Below are 19,867 nucleotides of genomic sequence, written 5' to 3'. Positions count from 1 at the left end.
GGCTTCGCTCATTGTCCGTGGCGCAAAATGCGGAAGCGCAACAATGACTAGCAACCCTGTCCACGACAGCATTTCTACAATGACCAGGTTTCAGGCTGCGTGTCCCGGACGCATGCTATCTTGTCTGAGGTCGTCACGAGCTTCCTGTAAGCTTTGCAAGTAAGAAGTCGATCGTCAGTCGCAACCCCACACTTCACGTCACCAATCTTCAGACGCGTAGTTGATAGTTCACAACACTCCCGAGGTTCTTGATAGAGCGGGCAGTCGCTCTTCTTTACGGTAAGCCGCTTCACCACGGAGCGATTCTCTGCTATCTCCTAAATCGCGCCAATTTCACTATGTCTTTCGATACTGTTCCCTCCAAAGCTTTACTTAAGCCAACGCCATTTCGCGCGCATGTCTCGGACGAAGAGCTTGAGTCCTTCAAGCAGTGCCTCAAGTACTCGCGCATTGGTCGGAAAACGTACGAGAACCAGAACACGGACGTTAAAGACTTTACTAGCTGGGGCGTCGACAGGCAATGGCTGGAGAACGCGAAGCAGTCTTGGGAGACGAAGTACGACTGGCGGAAGACTGAGGACAGGATCAACAGCTTCTCCAACTACACCGTCACTATCCAAGACAGCGGCTTCGACTTCGAAGTGCACTTCGTGGCCTTGTTTTCGAAGAAAGCAGATGCAGTGCCTCTAGCGCTCCTGCATGGCTGGCCGGGAAGCTTTCTCGAGTTCTTGGGCAGTTTGGATGTAATGCGCGAAAAGTTCACGCCTGACACGCTTCCATTCCACGTCATTGTACCCAGTCTGCCAGGGTACGGATATTCCAACGGTCCTCCACTCGATCGAGACTTTGACGTCCAAGGCATGGCGAGGGTGATTGACAAGCTTATGGTAGGCTTAGGCTTCAGGGATGGGTATATTGCGCAAGGAGGTGATATTGGCAGCTTCATCTCCCGCGTGCTTGGAGTCACGGCCGATGCTTGCAAAGCTGTGCATCGTACGTCAAGCAATCCAAAAGTATGCTTGCTGTCGACAGCGATTCTGACGTGTGAGGCTTGCAGTCCATCTGTGCATCGGTGTGTCGCCGGAGGGTAAAGACATCGACGCGCTTAGCCAATCTGAAAAGCAAGCTCTGCAACGGTACAGCAATTTCAACCAGATGGGCAATGCATACGCCCGAGAACACGGCACTCGACCTTCAACCATAGGACTCGTCCTGTCTTCCAGCCCGATAGCCTTGCTTGCTTGGTGTGTATACCTGTACTATGACTCATGAGGTCCGCAGGTTTCGATGGCTCACAGGTTGCAGGGTCGGCGAGAAGTTTCTGCAATGGTCCGACGTGTCTCCGCCCCTGGATGAAATACTTGATTCGGTGACGCTGTACTGGTTTACAGAATCGTTCTCTCGCTCAATCTATCCCTACCGCCAATTCTTTGGAGCCAAGCCAACTTTCTTCCATCCAGACCCGCAGTATAACGTCAAAAAGCCTCTAGGCTATTCATGGCACCCCAAAGAGCTCGCACCTGTTCCTAAGGACTGGGTGGCGGAGACTGGCAATCTGGTCTGGCACAGAAACCACGAAGAAGGTGGTCACTTCGCAGCGTGAGTTCAGCCACCTTTCGAGCTGCTCTGCAAGACTCAATGACTGTGATGCTGATAACCAATCATTCAGGATGGAAAAGCCGGCGCTGTTTGTGAAGGATATGGAGGATTTCGTCAAGGAGGTGTGGCCGCAGGCTAGCAAGGCTAGGATGTAAAGGCAGCTGTCAATCAGCCACACCAGACAACGCGTATTATAATCGAGGACACTAGCTGTCAGAGAGCGGGCGCGCCGTTTAAACGGCACGATTCGCTTAAGAGAGTGAATGCGTGCGCCGCGCTACGTCTTTGCACACCTATTATCTTAGCGTTCCTGTTTTACACACAGAAGGACCCAGACCGAACGCTTCTCGCTAATGTATACGATTGCGCTCAAACGCCCTATTGGGCCATGACATCTACATAGCGTCCTTTCTTCTTGCCTTTTAATGTCCCGGATGCCCCCCTTCGCCCAGATCCGGCGGCGAGCAGATCATCCAGGCTACTAGCATTGCTCATGCTCGTCGGTGGCCTACTAGGCGGTGCGGAGGATGAGCCTGCTGCATCGGCGTTGATTCCGGCCATCGTCGGCGGCGGATGACTTGCACTGTCTGGCCCAGCAGAGCGGAAGGATGCCGGCGTACCTGCTCGCGACGGCGGTCCTGAGCCCGGTGGGCCGAAGCTGGCAGAAGGAGGCAGGGAACCCACTCCGCTTCCAACTCTGCTTGGCGGTCCGCTAGGCGGAGGCCCTGCCGCGACACTGCCCGCCCGACTACCTGGAGCCCGTGGCGGAGGCGGAGTAGCTGCAGCCGGTGTTGCCTCCTCCATCCCACCCTTCTTGTTGACCCACTTCTTCAGCTTTTCATCATAGTGGAACGAGCTCTCCTCGCCCAACTTCGCCTTGATGGGCTTGTTTAGCTCTGCACTTGGATCCTTCTTGAACCAGCCGCCAAACCAAGTGCCTCCAGCTTTGTCCTGGCCCTTGCTCTTGTCACGGGCGGCATCCGCTTCGGCTGCTTTGCGGAATGCTTCATCTGCTTGGCGGTCAGCCTGAGCCTTCTGCTGCGCTGCAGCACGCTTCTCCATTTCACTGTCATCTTCGTCAAGGTCCATAATGCCTTTCTTCTTCGGCTTGGGCGACTCATCTGCGGGCTCCTCCATCTCCGGTTCTGGCTGATAGGGCTGGTATGAAGGTGGTTCATATCCTGCAGTTGGCGGCTCGTATCCAGTCGATGTGGCATCTGGTACGTCCGCCATATGCTCGCCAACATCTTCGTGCATGTGCGCTCCGTTTGGCCGTCCATCGAACCCGTCTGAGCTGCCAGCGATACTGTTTGGATATTGCTGGGGCATTGGGTGTAGCCGCGGGCTATCTTCTTGCGGTGCGAAGCTGGACGTTGGCACATAGCTCCCTTGACTGCCCGGATCCTGCGCGGAGCCTCTTCTTGAGTCAGACGCGCCGTACGGCACACCATAATCAGAGGAAGGTCGGCCGATCTCAGAGTGTTGCGTATTGAGTCCGGTACTTTGCACGCCTAAACCAGCGCCTGTGCCACCGGGAGCGTAGCGCGAGAATGATGGTGCTCGTGGCGCGGAACTCGGTCGCTGATTATCGAAAGACGGCACACCGAGGTTACGTGTCACTTCTGTCGGGCTAGTGAAGGCACTGCCATCGACGGGCGACAACCCTGTCGAAAGCTGCGGAGTATACCTTGGGCCCGATGCATGTTCTGCGGCAGTCTTCTGTGCAGCGCCGTATGATGGTGCGTATCGCCCATTCGGCGCAGTGGATGGCATAAACGTGGCAGAAGGAGGCGTGGCCGCAGCCTGGGGCATGCTGCCTCCCATCATTACAGAACCGTACAAGTCTGACCCGGATGCGGAGCGGCTGACCTCGCCACTGACCCTGCCGAAGGGTCCACTCTCGTCGGTTCCAGCTATGCCCGCTGCAGCATTAGCGGCTCCTCGCGCATCGTCATCGCCAGACACGAATTTCGTAAACCAGTTGCCTGCATTGCTCGAGACGGTCTTCATAGCCGGCCTGCCAAACCAGCCGCTCTTGGCGTCCTGCGGCGTCTGGCTGAGGAAGGCACTCAAATCGCTCACAGCCTGTGTGAAGGTGGGGTGATAGTACTGGCTAGGTCGCGTAGTGGACTGATAGGCCTGGGTGATGTGATCGCAGTACGATTGCGCTTTCGTCTTCATGCCGTACGCCGCCAGTTGTTGCGCATGCAGAAACTTGAAGGACTGGAGATGCGGGACGTATGCGCCTGTTACGCTGGGTGCGGAGAGGGAGGAGGCCCACTCGTACACCTCCGTTAGAAGGATGGCGTCCAAATCGGAGCCGAAACTCTCATCTTTGCTTTGATGGTTCGCCCCCAGTAGGACGAAGTTCGCCTCCGCGTCGTCCGCGCCAGAATACTTGGGGGAAGTCCTCGCGAACAAGAAGCACGTATGCGCGGCCTCGATCCTGCCGTAGCTAGTAAGCAGCTTTCCAAGAGCCAGAATGCTTGGTCCATCGTTCGATGTGCGATTGCTTGTTACGAGACCCAGCGTCTCGCGCCATTGGTCTAGGCCATCAAGAGGATTACTGCTAGCCATCCCATCCGTCTTGCTCACCATCTGGAAACCCGCTCTTGCACTCGGAGGCACAAGCTCATCCACACACTCTTCGCTGTTGCCTGCAAAGATCTGATACAGAGTGGCCAGACTTCTCCCGTCTGGGCCCACGCTCTTGACTTGGCTGCGCACAAACGATTGAATGATCTGTTTCCAGGTCTCTGGTGCCATGGTTGATGCGATCAGCATAGCGTGGCCCCACAGCTTCTTGTCTTCTGCAAGCCACACTGCGCGCTCGCGATGACCCTCGAGCAAAGCTTGGCGAAGCTGCGCGAGGACCTGCCGGTCGATGGGCTCGCCCGTAACCGCGCTGGTGGCAGACGTCGGACTCTGTAGCTCCATCACTTGGTTCATTTGCGCGAGATGCGGCAACAGGATCTTGCGGACTTCGTCGTCGATCTTCGGGTTGCCCTCCAAAGCGCCATCATGCTCGACGTACAGTCGCATGATCTTCCAAAGCAGCACTCTCTCTTCGGCCCGCTTCTGCATGTCAGGCGAAAGGGTGTAGTCCAGACTTGCCGCCTCAGCACTTTGCTCCAAATTCTCCACCTTAACACTCAGCCAGGCAAGAACATCCTTCTTCTTGCCCTTCGACCGCGCCGGCAGCGGGCCCGGAAACTTGACGTCTTGCTCCCCTAGCGGCAGAACCGAGGCAATGTCTTGTATCTTGACATCTCCAGGCGTGCACTTCACGTTCGGCATACCCTGACCGGAAGCGTAGAAAGGCGTCTGCTTCGGAAAGCTTGTCACGACGGAACCAGCAGCACTCCACACGAATATGGGGCCACCTTTCCAACGCTCCAGCGGGTCCTGGGCTCTCTCGTCCTGCGGTGCAGCGAAGGTAAGCTCGAGTGAGAAAGTCCGCCGGTGAGGCAAGGCTGGTCCCCTCGGTGGCTGTACTGCAGGTGCAGCAGGCCGAGAAGCATACCCTGATGGGGCGCCACCGGCGGCGGATGTAGGCCGCTCCGCACGCGGGATGGCGTGGTTGGCTTGCTTCACGGAGGCTGTAGGGGACTGTGTCCATGGCCTTGGCGGAGGTGGTTGGGTGTTCTGCTGTATGTTTGCCGGGTCGGAAGGTGAGTACCTGTTCACCTTCCGTTCTGGCGAGAGCGACCCGGCGGCAGTAGTTGTGATACCGTTGACCTTGGATGGGCTTGTCGCCGTACCACGGTGTGCATCACTCGGAAGAGGCGGGTGCGGTTTCTCAGCGAAGGCAAGCGGGCTGCTAGTGCGTGGGGCGAATTGATGTGCAGCGATGCTAGGCGGACCACTCACAGGAGCAGCAGAGGCGTGCCGCTTGGTCGGAGGCTGAGTCGTTTGCGCAGCTGACGTCGGCGGATACTTTGACGGCGCTGACTGCTGAGCGGACAACGGGTTTGGGGCAGGAGAGTATCGCGAAGGTCCTGGGGCTGGTTGGAGGCTTGGTGAATAACGTGTTGGTGCAGTGTGTGGGGGCGGATGAGTCGGGGCTGCTGTGGGTTGATCGGGCAGCAACGGCATTCTGTCCGGTTGTCTTAGGCCGCCATACGTGGCTTGCTGTTGCTGCGGTTGAACAGACTGTTGTATCGCAGAGACTGATCCCCGCAGTGATTGAGCCTGCGGCATTCCAGATAGTGCTTGTGCTTGTCGCCCTGACACCACCGCGGACATGCCTGGCTGCATTGCTTGAGGCAAGGCGGGGGAAGGAGTGGGCTGCGGAGTCGGAACTTGAGCGGATCTTGCCCTTGCCTTTGCGGTCGTCGGCAAGTCAGCAAAGAAACCACTACTGGCGCCGGGCGTATCTTTTGGGTTAGCCGTTGCGGAAGCAGCACGAGGTGCGGTCGCACTCAGGCCGTGGCTTGACGTAGGTGGGCTGAAGCTACTGGTTGAAGGTGGACGTGCAGCGTTCTGAGGAGGCATTGCTGGTGACGGGGCAGGTTGACTATAACTGCTCGTCCTTGGTGGTGGCGCTGGAGCGGACACAGACGGCTGCTGCTGGACTTGCTTCTTCCTGGGTTTCACGACCTCCATTGGCAAATCGTATGGAGACTGGTATCCACCTTTCGACTTGTCCGCAAAACTTTGCGCACCTTGTAACGCTGGCCTCGGAGCAGCTTGTGTAGTCTGGGTAGGCTGGTTGTTGTAAACGTCATACAACCCGGTGTCAGGCGTGCCACCTGCTCGCCCATGAGACTGGTTAATGAAAGGTGCCGGAGCTGAATAGGGACTTTGCCGTGCTGCTTGCTGTGCTTGCTGAGTGTTTGCGGGCCGGTATTGGTTTGTTGAACCTCGCGGAATCGGCTGAGTTGGTGCAGATGGCTGTACTTGCACAGGCTCTGACAAGAACGGCTCATCCTCCAGTAGACCTTCATCATCGTCGCCAAAGAACTTTGAAGGGTCAAGCTCGTTCGACTCGTCTAAAAAATCGTCGTCAGCTAGCGCAGCTTGCCATGCGGCCGCTAAATCCTGACTTTCTCCCAGCGCAGATTCCGGTACAGCATCCGGCGCTGCTACCTCGCCAAGACCTTGGGCCGCTGCATCCTGCTCTACAAGCTTTTGTGGTGGTTCGGCTCGTTCGTATTCTACAAGTTGGTCCAGCTCATTGGTTCCAATATGCGTTGGCCATGACTCTGCTGCGCCGTGCTCGCGCACACTACCATTCTCTGCATTGTGCTCGCGGTCAAGGAGCTCGCCAAAAGTCTTGTCATCGCTAGCAGCAGGCCAGACCTCTTCACTTGCCTGCTTATCATGCAGCTCCGGTTGTGGTGGAGGCTCGGTGAAGTTGGTGGTGAAGCTCCGATCGATCGACGGTGCTGCTTTGTGCGCTTTCGAAGGCGACTGGATCGGCGACTCTTGATCGTCTACCGGCATAGTAGAGGCTCTGCTCGTGGCGCCTATGGTTGGTATCTCCTCCTCATCCTCCAGGAGTGGTGCGACTGGATCCTCGTCTTGCGCCGCCTCCATCTCGGTAACCTCGCCCTGGTGCTCGTACCGTTCCTCAGGATGTGTCGCCTCCTCGTGATCTGGTGGCGGCACATGCGCGTGATCCGTTTGCTCCGTTTGCTTAGCCACCTGCTGTACCGCTGCTGCCTGGCCTAACGGAATATCTGGCATCTTCGCCTTCAGATCGTGCTCTTGCTCTGCGATACTCTCATTGGGGCCTCGGAACACTTGCTCCTCATCATCATATTCTTCGGCTCCATTCGCAAGAACAACACCCTCTTCCTCGTCATGCTCATGATGCGTGATCGGGCCTTCAGCCTCCGTGAATGTTCGCGGCCCTTTGCTGAGATCCTCGGCTGATGGTTCATCGTGCGTGATGTCCAGTACATGCTGGACGCTAATGCTCTGTCGTCTTGCCGCGTTGTACTCGTCATGCGCCGACTCGAGTGCCAGTGAAGGGATGACACTGCGCCGTTGTTGCTGCTTCTTGGGAGTCGCGTCGGGATACCGTTGGTAGAACTCGTCGTCGCTTTCTGGTGGACCGTCTGCTGTGTGCACGCGATCTACGTTATCAGATCTGAGCGCAGGGTTCCAGGATGCTGACTGCGATGGCGCATCGGTGGCGGTAGTAGGATATGCGCTGCCAAAGTTTGGATAGTTCTCCTCCTCCTCCTCCATTATGGGTATGCCTTAGCTATATTACAATCGTCTAGTGGTACTGCAACGGGTTACCATTAGCATGCGACTACCCCAAGACATGTACGGAGTAGCTGGTCCAAGGGATGACGCCGCCTCGGTATATTGCTTACCATATAATGACGCTCAATCGCTCGACTAATGCATTGTAGACCGTCCCAAAACCATTTGAACTATTCCGATGCGCATTCGAGTGTCGCTGTCGGTGGTCCAGGACGGGGTAGGTAAGGAGAGAGAGGTCACGTATCGTGCACGTATCTAGGTGCGGCTGGTCGGGAATGACCGGCTTAACCCTTAACTCCACCTCCACCACCCTGCTACGATGTTCTTCCACGTTGCATGGTTAACCACGACGAGTCATCGCTGTCAGCACTAGTTAACGAGATCAAAATCACGGCTACGTTCGTCGGCGGTATTCAACTGTCGCTGATATTGAATCCCATCGCATCTGGTGAAAGCGCCTCAAGTGTATCAATCTGTACAAATGCATCTATCCGCGCTTTCTACTGAGCTCAACTCATCTCAGGCCTTTCGCCTTTTGGCCCCAGCGCCCTTCTGCGCCCCGGAACTCACGGCCCCATTAGCCTTCTCCCTCAACCTTTCACTCTCGTCCTTCTTACCCTCCGTAGCATCCTTCGCATCCGCCGGCGCCTTGAGCGGCTGCGCAGCCTTCTTTTCCTCCACCGGCTCATCATCACCACCCTGCCCGAACTCGTTGACTCTGCTGTAGTCGACCTTGTAAGCCCACGCTTGATACAGATACACGAAGAAGATTACATCGTCCCGCAGCGTGGCGAGACGGTGCAGGACCGGCATCTTGATTGTGAAGGCGAAGAGGTCATCAATGAAGGTGTTGAGGAATTTGTACATCATCGTTTTGGCGGGCATGTGGGCAACGGATTTGAGGCGGTAGTTGATGTATAAGCTCGGAACCTACACAATTGTGTTAGTTTGTTGGTAGAGGCTACTAGCGCGAGTGTGACGTACCATCATAAGAAATCCGTAAGCGTACACGGAGCCGACCAGGGTAGTAATGATGAAGCTGTACCAGCTCTTGTGGCTTTCGTAGATGAGGGAGTAGACGGCGTAGGCGAGGAGCAACGGGATAGCGAGGATGCCCATGTACTTGAAAGCAATGGCGTCATATTCTTCAGTCTTCTCTTCCGTTTCAGAGAGTTTGTGCTTGTCTTCGAACACCACCGTCTTCGGCAGTCCAAGTTTAGCCGCCCAGCTGTTGGGAGGCGGATCGCGAACGCGGACATTGACTGTTTTGGTGACCTTCCAAGCTTCAATTGCAATACCCATTCCTTGTCCGAACATGATCATCCACGATGTGTTCTCGTTGTTGTCGAGAAGATAGAGGAAAATGATACCTTGCATAACGACGTTGGAAAGAATGGTCCGAACGGAGACACCAACATTGTCCTTCTTCTTGCGCCAATGCCCGACATCGGATTTGAAGGCCAGCAGCTCGAAGACCATATGCAGGATCGTCACGACAGTCGTTGTACCAAGCAGCCAGGGGTTGGTATTCAGAAGTGTTTCCTTAATCAATTCCATTTCGCTTCCATCGCCGCCCCCAGGGGTAGTTTGGCCTTGAGCAGATTTGCGGGCGGTCTCCTTCATGCCTTCGTCCATAGACGCCATCACAGTAAACCGCCAGTTGGGCAACGCGCTGACTCCGACATTAATGGGTAGTACATCCACAGGGTCCGTGGCGTTCAGCTCGGTCATGTGGGTCTTGAGTTGCCAGAAAGTGTTGAGATAGACGACGGGGTAGTACCAGCCATTCTTGCCGGTAGCGTCCCGTGCGCCGGTCGCTTCGAGAGTATAGAACTGTTTCACTGCAGGATGTAGCGATCCATACTGTGAGGGTCCAGCATCCGGAATAAAGTCAAGCGTGAAGTTCGGGTGATAGTACGATGCAATCAGCGGTCCGGTCTCCTCGGCCGGTTCTTCGGTTACGTCTGTTCCATTCTGCGCTTCCAACAAGTTACGCGTCTTGCGAACCTTCTTCTTCGCCAGATATTGCGTAAGAGGCCGCAGCATGCGATACGCTTTACTTGGGTCGTATGCAGAACTCGATGGATCCAACTCCGCTCCAGACTGTGCAACGAAGATGTGCGCCCAAAGTGTGCCATTGTCTTGCACGGCCTTGGGCACGCGGAAGCTCTTGTGAACCTCCCTGTGGTCCTTCTTACCCTTCTCCATGCTGAAGCCCTTCTCCTCAACAATCAAGCTGTCTGTGGGCATGCTGCTCAGTCTTGGTATCGCAATACTCGGGCTGATGTACATGCTCACGTCCACTGACACATTACTTGGCCATAACGGGAAGACGGTCTCCGGTACCATACTATAGTCGGTAATTGGTTGTGCCGAATCCATGGGAACCATCTCTGGTGTTGCCGCGGGTTTCTGCCCGCCTCCGCCCATAATCTGACGAATGAGAAACTGGATGCCAATAAAGATGGCAATGTTCTTGCCAATCGACCATGCTTTGTCCTCCCAACTCTGTCCTGGCTGTGCTGCGGCAGCATCGCCGGCGCGTGCTGCGGACATGTTGGCGGTGGAGACTGTTTGTGACTCGCAAGTCTATCCCAGGTCTCCCGTTGTTGTGGCCGGAGTCCAATGCTGTAGCTCCCTAAGATATTCTAGTCGCCATGTTTTTTAATAGGTGTCAGACAAATATGGAGGCATTGGAGCATACGTGGGGCATAGCGGCGCCACTCCGGCAGTCAGCCTTATCGCGGCTCCAGTGGAGCAACACCCGGCTTAGTAAGGTCGTTATCCATCATCACCGGTGCAGCGCTGCCTGTCTCAGACTCACTCTCGTGACCGCTCAACTCTTCCTACGATCATCTCACTACTCGATGACGCTTGATGTAAATACATCATAGCTTTGTGCTCCGCCAATCGCACATTGAATAAATGAGTTGCAAATTGTAACATTGGTGATTGCATCCGCATCCGGCACTCGGCTGGCTGGCTGGAACGACTCCCGCAACGTCCATATCGCCCTTCAACCGCGCCAGCTGCGCGACCTGAACGTGCAGCATGTTCTCCGAATATGCCTCCCGCTTCCTCCAGCAAAGTAACGCCCGTCTGTCCTTCACGCAAGAGCAGCAGCAACAGCGACCCACATCCCGTAACCCGCTGGACCGACGGCGTCAGTACGCGCCGCGACCGAGCATGAGCAATCCATACCAGCCTTCAGCGTCGCAGTCCCGCTTTCCGTTTGCTTCGCGACTCGGTAGAACGAACGAGTCGCAAGCACCGCTATTCTTCAGCACAACCGAAGACTTTCCGGAGGAAGATGATGAAAGCGAGCAGCACGATCGAGATGTCGCGGATGCGTGGGCGTTGCAGCGGAGTCGGCAGCACTTTGGCCGCAGCAACTTGACCGAAAGCTCAGAGCTAGATGACGATGGTATGGAGAAGGTAAAGCTGGCAGGACAGGATCACGATAGAGACGAACGCGGGAGGGCGCCGGCATCACGAGCTACGAGTCGAACGACGAGTGCGCCGGAGTCAGTGGCAAGCTCGCCACCCAGCTCGAAAGGACGAGGGAGGCTAGTAGACGTCAATCTGGCGAGCACAATCCAAGAAGATCCATCCGAATCTCTTGTCGGGGACTCGCCGGTTGACGTGGACGAGCCTCCTGCACCGTTCCAGACATTCAGAAGTTCAGCGAAGGATGCGCGGCAAAGCTACTTAATGCCCATGGAGACGGACGAGGAGGCGAACATTGCCATGCCTAGGCCACCATCACCGAGTGGAGAAAGTGTACCCCCGACGATCATTCTACCCGCGCAGGAGCCGCCGAAGCACGACGTATTTTGGGCCAATATCTTCCAGATATCGCTCTTTGCGATGTTCGCTGCATTCGTACTGATCTGGTTTCACACCTCTTCGCCAACCAAGAAGACCCCACTTGGAGACACCATCTACAGCGCGCTAAGAGGCAGTACTAGCATGCTTCTTTGGGACACAATGATCGCAACCACTGTCGCTCTCGTCTGGCTTGCCCTCCTCCGAAGCTATGTGCGTACCTTTGTGTACCTGATTCTCCTAGCCGTGCCGGTCATCCTTTTCTCCTTCACCCTCTATCCCCTAATCAACTCCTTCCGAGGCACCTACCATGGCGACAGCATCCAGGACCGCGCTATGCGATGGCTTTCTCCGATACCCGCTGTTCTTGCTGCAGTCTGGACGTGGCAAGTCATTCTCTCTCGCCACAGCCTCGCCAAATCCATCAGCATCCTCGAGTTCAGCACTAAAATCCTCGCTTCTTCGCCTTACCTTATTTTTCTCGGCTTTGCCACGCTCGGAGTCGTAGTGGGATGGACCTGGCTTTGGATGCTCATGTTCGAGCGCATCTTCCTGTCTGGCCATTTCAGCTCCACAGACACGAAGAAATGGCTGATCGACGCCAACAGCTGGTGGCTCGGCGCTTACTTCATCCTGCAGTACTTGTGGACTCTCGGCGTGATTGCGGGCATTCAACGCACTACCACCGCCGCAACAGTGAGCCAATGGTACTTCCACCGCCTCGCCGTGCCGCAGCCGAGCAGCCAGGAAGTTGTGCGGGCTAGTTTCCAACACGCGACCAGTGCTCTATTCGGCACGACGTGTCTGTCCACCTTCCTGTCCCTGCTTGTCCGACTGCCACTCATCATCCTCCCAGGAAGACTGTCCAGTCTGGTCAACATGTGCGCTTACTGGATTATTCCCACCTCCCTGGCCACGCTCACCAATCCGCTTACCCTGACATATGCGGCCATCCACAGCCAACCCCTCGGCATCGCCGCTCGTGGGCTGGGCCAGTTATCCTTCATCTCCCGCACCAACCCCTCCAACACCATGGGACCTCGCAACTTCGCACCCAACAACGGAACAGTCGTCCCATACCACCTTGCCAAACTCCTCCTCACCGCAACACGCTATATCATGTCGTTTGCCCTAGGTATGGCCGGGTGGGTGCGCACAGCGCATAACCTGCAAATCAGCGATGGCGTGAGGGGAAGCCTGTACGCTTACATTGTCGGCTTGGTGGCGGGTACGATCGGGTTTGCGGTGCTCGGGGCTGTGGAGAACGTGGTCGGCGCGGTTGTTGACGCAGCGGTGATCTGTTGGGCTAGTGAGACCGGTGGGAGGGGGGAGGCGAGGTTTTGTCGGGAAGCTGGGGAGTTGTTTGGAGGTGAGAATTTGGATCAGGGTGTTATGAGGAGAGGGAGGTATTGAGTTCTGTGGCCTGGAGTGGTATCTATTTGGGACACATACGCTTCGTGAAGTAGTGCGACTCCTATAATGAGACCTTGAAAGCCATGTGAATCCCATGCATGAACATATTGCATTGCGTAGGACTGGGGCTGCCGCGCGTACTGAACGTACTACTACCTGCCGAATCTGCCGTGCTGAAAGCCTCACGTGATGCTCCCCCGCTCGGAATTCAGGTACTCTGAACTTTCTGAATGAGTTCTCCTGCTTCCGAGCCTGTAACGTGTTGCAACATTTTTTTTGGTGCGATCTACCTCGTATTAGACTTCGTATCGTTGCCCTGTGATCGTTGTAGGAGCAACTGGATAACGCGGCATGCACATACCGTCTCAACGCTTGTCGCACGTCTGCTGGCCGATAGATGCCATTGGTTAACGTTTCACGAAGTGTGGGTAAGCGCCACAATCCTTTGTGCATTTGGTTGCAGCTGGCCACGAGCACATCCACTTCAAGCGCAGTGATCGTCCACGATGGGCGAAAGGCTCGATGCTTGTGGTGCTTATCTCCATGTCAGGCACAAGTAACATCTCTTTCGTACTGTTCTCTTTGTTTGTCCTTGTCAAGAAACATCATTCGCTCATTACAAGAGTCTACAGCTTGCCATTCGACATGGCGAGCCTGGTCCAGGCAGTGCTCTTTACATTCGCTACGCACACATTCGCTCAATCCATCTCAGATCTTGGTGTATCTGGTGGAAATGGCAGCCGAGGAGGCATCGGAGACGGTGACCACCCAGTCATGCATGCCCAGGCATACATCACGGACGCCATGATCCCACTGGCACCCAACACTACCAGACAGCTAGCCCAAGGGACAGCACCTGTACTCTCTCGCACTAACAACAGCGGAACATGTGGCAATTTCCGCTTCGTCGTCGTCGATTCCACCAGCAACGGCGCAAGGCAACAGATGGTTGGCTTTGGTCACGCGTGGACTGATAGCGCAGTGGATGTGTTTAATACCCTGCAGCCTGCCGTCCTTGATCAGGTCATGAACGACCTCTTTGGTCAAAGCGGCAACAACATGGGCTTTATGAGACACACCATCGGCTCAAGTGATCTCAGTGGCGCGCAGTACTCGTACGACGACAACGGACCTAGCTTCAACGAAGGCGAGCCGGATCCAAGTCTCGCGAACTTCTCACTCGGCCAGTATGGAACAGCAATGGCTCAAATGATTGCAAAGATGGGCACCTACAAGGGTGACGTCTTCCTTTTCGGCGCTCCGTGGTCGTTACCAGGCTGGATGAAGAACAACGATCTATTCATCGCTGGAATCACCAATACGCCTGGAGGACAATATCCGTTGCTCAACAACTCTTTCAATATTGGGTACATCCCACAAGCTGTGGAGTACTTCACGAAGTACATCGACGCCTTCGCACAGTACGGTGTTACCATCAACGGTCTGTCGCTCGAGAACGAGCCCTTGAACTACCAGGGTGGCTATCCTACCATGTACCTCGACGCTGCCGATGAGGCGAACATCCTCAACCAAGGTCTAGGAAGTATGCTTCAACAGCGAGGAGTGCTCGCAATGGCATACGACCACAACACCGATCAGCCTGTCTATCCGTACCGGGTCTTGCAAGGAGCACCGAGCTACGCCCATGCCGTTGCATGGCATTGCTATCAAGGGCCGTATCCTAACTATACCGTGATGGCAGACATTTCTCGCGCCTTCCCAGGCACTCTACAATTCATGACCGAGTGCTCCAATTACCTCCCGGCCGCTGGCTCGGTCAACTTTGAAGTCGCTGAGAACTTCATCCCACCGGTTCAGCAGGGTGCATCTGGCGCTGCAATGTGGGTTATGGCCACCGACCCCGACTTTGGTCCGCATTCACCTTACGGAGGATGCAACGGCTGCCTCGGAAGCATTGTTGTGAATTCCAGCACGACATACACGAAGACCAACGACTATTACATGATTGGCCAGTTCTCTCGCTTCGTTCGCAGAGGTTCAGTCAACTACAACGTTTTGCGGGGCAACGAGGGTAGCGGCGCGACGAGCAACCAGTTCTACGTTATGTCAGTCCAGAACCCGGACGGGTCATGGGCTGTGGTCTTCATGAACAACATGGGCAGCGACCAAGACGTTGTGCTTTCATTCACTGGTCAAGGCAACCAGTTTTGGGAAGGCGTGGTGCCGAGCCAAACAGTGACTACCTGGCTCATCCCGTCGCAGCAGGTACTGAACCAGGTGAACGGAACCAAGGCTGCAAGCACTGTACCTCCGTACCCATTCACCAACACCACCTCCATTCCGTTGACCGGATCAACGACTATTGCTGTGTGCAACATCACCACCGCAACAACATCGAGCAGCAGTAGCTCTACGAGCACCACGGCACTACCAGTACCGGATACCACGCATACGATTGCTACAACGAGCATGGTGTAAGAGCACTTGCGAGAAAGGACGAGTCAACGGCAAATTATAGAGATAGAGGCATTACAATAGATGGGATCATGTGTCTCGGGTGCAACTTAACGTGTGAACGAAGATCATAACGATGTGTAAAGCTACGCTAATGAACCGTAATTGGTCGCATACCGTATCACATCACTCCTGCGAACCCTAAGTCCAACCGAAACGTTCACGAATAGTTGCAGTGTACCAAGTTATCAATGTCAAGCACCGTCTGTGAGGTGGTGATCGCACCGTTCGCCACGCCGAAGGTGACGTTTTGCAGCTTAACGTAGGTTGAGGGAAGGGTGGCGAGGTTGAGCGTTGCGGCGGTCGGGCTTGTCGGCGCAAAGGCAAATGTGACTTCAGGAGCCTGCTGGCCATTGGTGTAGTAGCCGGTGACCGCGATCGTACATCCCTCGGAGGCGGTCACGAGAGAGGTATGGTCGTCCAGCACGCAGCCTGAGCGAGTCAGCGGGTATTTTACCGGACAAGGAAACGTAGACTTACCGAAGTAGAAGCTTTGGAGGTTGAACGACTTTGTGCCGGGTGCAGCGGTGATGGTGCCGAAGGGTTGCAGGCTCACAGAGCCAAGCTGAAGTAGATCCTCCGCCATTGTCGCCGCGGCAATGTTCGGGCTTGATTGGGGGATAACGCCGGCAACGCCGACGACAGGTTGCTGTATAAGCAGTTAGCCATTGGGACAGCGCTGTCGGGAAGATTTTAAGCCACTCACAGCCACGACGAAGGCACCATACTGGAGACCATGGTAAGTGCCCACAGGGCTAAGCTGCGGTGCCACGAGGTTGGCAGTCAGGTCATCGTACTGCTTTCATATCAGAAAACAACTCGGCAACGGTAGGATCTGGAACTTTCGAACCGTGTCGGTGTAGGTCTTGCAGTTGTTGGAAGAGTAGGAGGAGGAGCCCGAGTTTCGGTTCTCAATTACGGCACCAAAGACGCCAGCACAGAGGGAGAGGATAGCGGCAGATGTCTTCATTTTGTAATGTGAGGAAATGATTTACTGGGAGAGTAGAAATCGGAGAAGATCGAGCTTGGGGATATAAGAGTTGCGAAACTGGTTGCAAGCTGCTGAACACAGATGTTACGAACAGGAGCGAGAGGCAGACTTTGTAGTAGCTCTCGCGGTTGTTGAACGGCCACTAGCATGGCATCACTAACCTCGTCATCTCGCCGAATACGACATCCCTCAATTCAAGAGCGTAGTCTCCCCATCTGCACAGCTACATGGCTGGTGTCCGCTCGGACGGCTGAGGGCTTGCATTAACACCTCCCTTCGTGCTAACGGTAAGTTGTAATGGTGCAGACCTGGTGGTAGGAGTGCTGCATATCGTTACCGGTCAGCGTAATGTTTCGTGCAACGGTCCGCGTTTAGCACGGAGTGGTATACAAAGGTCAATCGAAGCGTGGTGCCACAATCGTCATATAATCGACGTCGTGTCACCCTTGGGGTAGCTTGTATGCAATAATCTCTTGGAAGATTACTCATACGGTGTGCCGTGTGGAGCAATTTGCCCATGGTCTCTCCACGCTTGCCTGGCTCTTAGCCGGAGGTGGATTCGGTTGGTTACAGTAGTTCGAGGATCGACCTCTGGATCGACGTCCGAGGAACCTCATAGGGATACTGCAAAGATTCGCGAAGTTGTTCCGGGACCGCGATCTCGTGCATTAGTCCGCAACTTCAACCCGGTGGTCGGCGTAAGCAAAACCGACGAGATGTAGACGCTGGATAACGTCACACGCCTGCAATGACTCGTTTCAAGGTTTGATTGTCTACGAATGTGGCGGTTCGTAGATACTTAGTTGTACGGAGTTCGTAGTAGCTACAAGGATCCAAGATGACTAGGCAGTGCACAGATTATGGATCACGTGCACTACGCCGAATATACACGCACAGACCATCATCATAGGGCTTCGGCAATTTGGGCCGTAAAAGACGTTCGTTCTCGACAGTCATGATAATGGTGCATGCAGTCAACCACGAATTATTACTGTTTCCGTTTTGAGGGAGTAATCTAAGTGTGCAGGAATGCTCCATACGCAGTTGCCGTGATGCGACCCCACGTTAGCGCCGTCCGGGCGCTTCGCCACCACCCCAGGATATCCCAGTGCCGCTCATTGTCATCTACAGCGTCGAGGAGAGCAGATTTTACACATGCGATTATAGGTGCTGGAGCGGTCGGACTTGCGATCGCCCGACGCTTACAGCAGGTAGATGGGGCTCAGGTTCTGCTCATCGAGAAACATGGCATGGTTGGTACAGAGACAAGTAGCCGTAACAGTGAGGTATGCCTCAAACGTCTCATACATCTCTGCTCCAACGCTGAAGCGCCTTCACTAGGTCATCCACGCAGGACTGTACTACGGTCATGATTCTCTCAAGACCAAGCTCTGCCTTCAAGGCAAACAGATGATGTACGAATACTGTGAGCGTACAGGTGTACCTTATATGAACTGCGGCAAATGGATTGTCGCTCAGAACGACCTCCAGATGGAGGAACTTCATAAAGTGCATGATTTCGCAAAGTCCATTGGCGTTCCGATCCATTTTGTACCCAAAGATGAAGCTAAGCGACGTGAGCCTGACGTCCGAGCGGAGGCAGGCGTGCTCGAATCGCCTAGTACGGGCATTGTAGATTCGCATGGGTTTATGCGACAGCTGCATGCCGACTTCGAAGATTTGGGAGGGATGACAGCATTAGCGAGTCCGGTCAGCAAGATCCAGCCGCCTACACATGGTCAGCGACAGTGGAAGATCTGGACTGCACCTCCCCGAGCCAGCGAGCCGCAAGCATCATCACCGAGTGCTGCGACGCCCGAGCAGGAAGGTGCAGGTGATGACGAGGCTTCAATCACCGCAGAGACATTGATCAACTCTGCCGGCTTGTATGCTTGTGGGATCAACAATATGGTCTTGCCGCGTGATCGGCATCGAACGCCTTTCTATGCCAAGGGAACGTACTTTTCGTACTCGAAATCCCATCCCAAGCCGAGAACCCTCGTATATCCGGCTCCTGTGCCCGGCCATGGCGGACTAGGTACGCACTTGACGCTCGACATGGCAGGCCGTGTCCGTTTTGGCCCAGATGTGGAATGGGTGGACTCACCGAACGACCTGGCGCCCACTGGCAATAGTGCGCGTTTCGCAGCCGCATTGGAAGACATCAAGTCTTACTTGCCGGGCATCGACACCGAGTCGATCGCATTGGACTATGCGGGCATTCGACCAAAACTCGGTAAGCTTGGTGCTGTTGCAAGCGGAAAAGGCTTCCAAGACTTCTACATTAAGATGGAGGAAGGCTACGATGGGTTTGTGAATCTATTGGGTATTGAAAGTCCTGGCTTAACAAGCAGCTTGGCGATTGCAGAAGAGGTTCATGGTTTGCTATATAAGTGAGACTTGCTTATCCGGTAAGTGCTGACCCAGCCTGATTGTAACAACTCCAATGCTGACAGAATACAGATGTCCACAATACTGTGCCGAAACCACCGCTTTTCAATCCTTGTATATCATTGTGAACCCAACGCCGTCGCTCAAAGCATCTCGTTCGATCATTACCATGGAAACCGGAATCCCACTCTCGTGCTCGCTTTGCTCAATACGACAGCTAGACTACGACGAATTCTTCGAAGTCGAGCTAGGTTACTTCAACGCAGCAATCATTGCCCTCGCTTCAGCCCGTCGTGCTCCGGCTCTGGTGTCTTCCTGGGGCGGCGACGGTCTGCTCTTTGGTAGGAACTTTGACTTGAGGAGTTGAGCCGTTGAGCTTGTGGTTGATGTAGTCGTTACCGATGCGGCATCTGATGTAGTAGATTTAGACTGCTTCGAAGCACCGTTCTGCGAGTCGAAGAGGGTGACACCGGCTGCTCTGAAACCTGGTGGCAACATCGTTGTGTTGGTGGTTGCGTTGGTGAGTTGGTTGGACGGTAGAATGATTCTTGAAGTTTATGTAGAGTTGGAAAGCTTGTAAGCTTTGCTTGAGGCTTGTTTGTGAGAGTGTGGGTTTGGGAAAGCTTGTGCAACGCCGAAGGATCATGAGCATATATATACAGGACATTAATGCCTCAAGGCTTCACTATTCATGACTGCTTCTTCATGTCCGAAGCCGAGGTCATCGCATTGCTCAGCCTGGTGGCTTTGCCGAATCAGACCGGATTGAGTCACAATGAGGCTTCTACCGACCCGCGATGGAGCTCACGAGGCGTCTGACAGACACATCTCCCGCCCTACCGTCAACACCGGAGTTCAGGAAATGGAATGCACACAGCCCTGAAGGCCAACCACGTTGTCCAGGTTGATCAGGCAGAAGCTGACACCAAGCTTGTCATTGGCCATTGAAAGTCCACA

General features: G+C 54.9%; 7 protein-coding genes across 7 annotated transcripts; 4 read left to right on the top strand and 3 right to left on the bottom strand.

The window, feature by feature from the left end:
* The first annotated feature begins 193 nt into the window (after window positions 1-193).
* BAUCODRAFT_490072 (uncharacterized protein) lies at window positions 194-1,866 on the top strand. Its single transcript, XM_007678495.1, has 4 exons — window positions 194-993; window positions 1,058-1,244; window positions 1,306-1,599; window positions 1,670-1,866. Exons 1-4 carry the CDS (start codon window positions 339-341, stop codon window positions 1,752-1,754), a joined length of 1,221 nt encoding a protein of 406 aa, XP_007676685.1. The 5' UTR covers window positions 194-338; the 3' UTR covers window positions 1,755-1,866.
* On the bottom strand, window positions 1,791-8,057 carry BAUCODRAFT_490045 (uncharacterized protein). Its single transcript, XM_007678494.1, has 3 exons — window positions 7,926-8,057; window positions 6,645-7,834; window positions 1,791-6,590 (listed from the first exon to the last, which is right to left on the bottom strand). Exons 2-3 carry the CDS (start codon window positions 7,792-7,794, stop codon window positions 1,978-1,980), a joined length of 5,763 nt encoding a protein of 1,920 aa, XP_007676684.1. The 5' UTR covers window positions 7,795-7,834; window positions 7,926-8,057; the 3' UTR covers window positions 1,791-1,977.
* Window positions 8,058-8,227: 170 nt separating this feature from the next.
* Window positions 8,228-10,481, bottom strand: BAUCODRAFT_34186 (uncharacterized protein). Its single transcript, XM_007677990.1, has 2 exons — window positions 8,800-10,481; window positions 8,228-8,745 (listed from the first exon to the last, which is right to left on the bottom strand). The coding sequence occupies exons 1-2, from the start codon at window positions 10,369-10,371 to the stop codon at window positions 8,335-8,337; spliced, it is 1,983 nt and encodes a 660-aa protein (XP_007676180.1). The 5' UTR covers window positions 10,372-10,481; the 3' UTR covers window positions 8,228-8,334.
* A 167-nt stretch (window positions 10,482-10,648) lies between these two features.
* On the top strand, window positions 10,649-13,274 carry BAUCODRAFT_139552 (uncharacterized protein; the record flags this gene model as incomplete). Its single annotated transcript, XM_007678493.1, has 2 exons — window positions 10,649-13,009; window positions 13,174-13,274. Exons 1-2 carry the CDS (start codon window positions 10,867-10,869, stop codon window positions 13,272-13,274), a joined length of 2,244 nt encoding a protein of 747 aa, XP_007676683.1. The 5' UTR covers window positions 10,649-10,866.
* A 274-nt stretch (window positions 13,275-13,548) lies between these two features.
* On the top strand, window positions 13,549-15,778 carry BAUCODRAFT_34184 (glycoside hydrolase family 30 protein). Its single transcript, XM_007677989.1, has one exon. The coding sequence runs from the start codon at window positions 13,699-13,701 to the stop codon at window positions 15,490-15,492; it is 1,794 nt and encodes a 597-aa protein (XP_007676179.1). The 5' UTR covers window positions 13,549-13,698; the 3' UTR covers window positions 15,493-15,778.
* Window positions 15,779-16,255: 477 nt separating this feature from the next.
* On the bottom strand, window positions 16,256-16,695 carry BAUCODRAFT_34183 (uncharacterized protein). The gene has a single exon (XM_007677988.1). The coding sequence runs from the start codon at window positions 16,496-16,498 to the stop codon at window positions 16,331-16,333; it is 168 nt and encodes a 55-aa protein (XP_007676178.1). The 5' UTR covers window positions 16,499-16,695; the 3' UTR covers window positions 16,256-16,330.
* An 876-nt stretch (window positions 16,696-17,571) lies between these two features.
* Window positions 17,572-18,916, top strand: BAUCODRAFT_70346 (uncharacterized protein; the record flags this gene model as incomplete). Its single annotated transcript, XM_007678119.1, has 2 exons — window positions 17,572-17,805; window positions 17,861-18,916. 2 exons carry the CDS (start codon window positions 17,572-17,574, stop codon window positions 18,914-18,916), a joined length of 1,290 nt encoding a protein of 429 aa, XP_007676309.1.
* Between the last annotated feature and the right edge of the window lie 951 nt (window positions 18,917-19,867).

This window comes from Baudoinia panamericana (assembly GCF_000338955.1).
Source record: "Baudoinia panamericana UAMH 10762 unplaced genomic scaffold BAUCOscaffold_6, whole genome shotgun sequence".
Taxonomy (NCBI): domain Eukaryota; kingdom Fungi; phylum Ascomycota; class Dothideomycetes; order Mycosphaerellales; family Teratosphaeriaceae; genus Baudoinia; species Baudoinia panamericana.
This window is presented reverse-complemented; position numbering and strand designations above follow the sequence as displayed.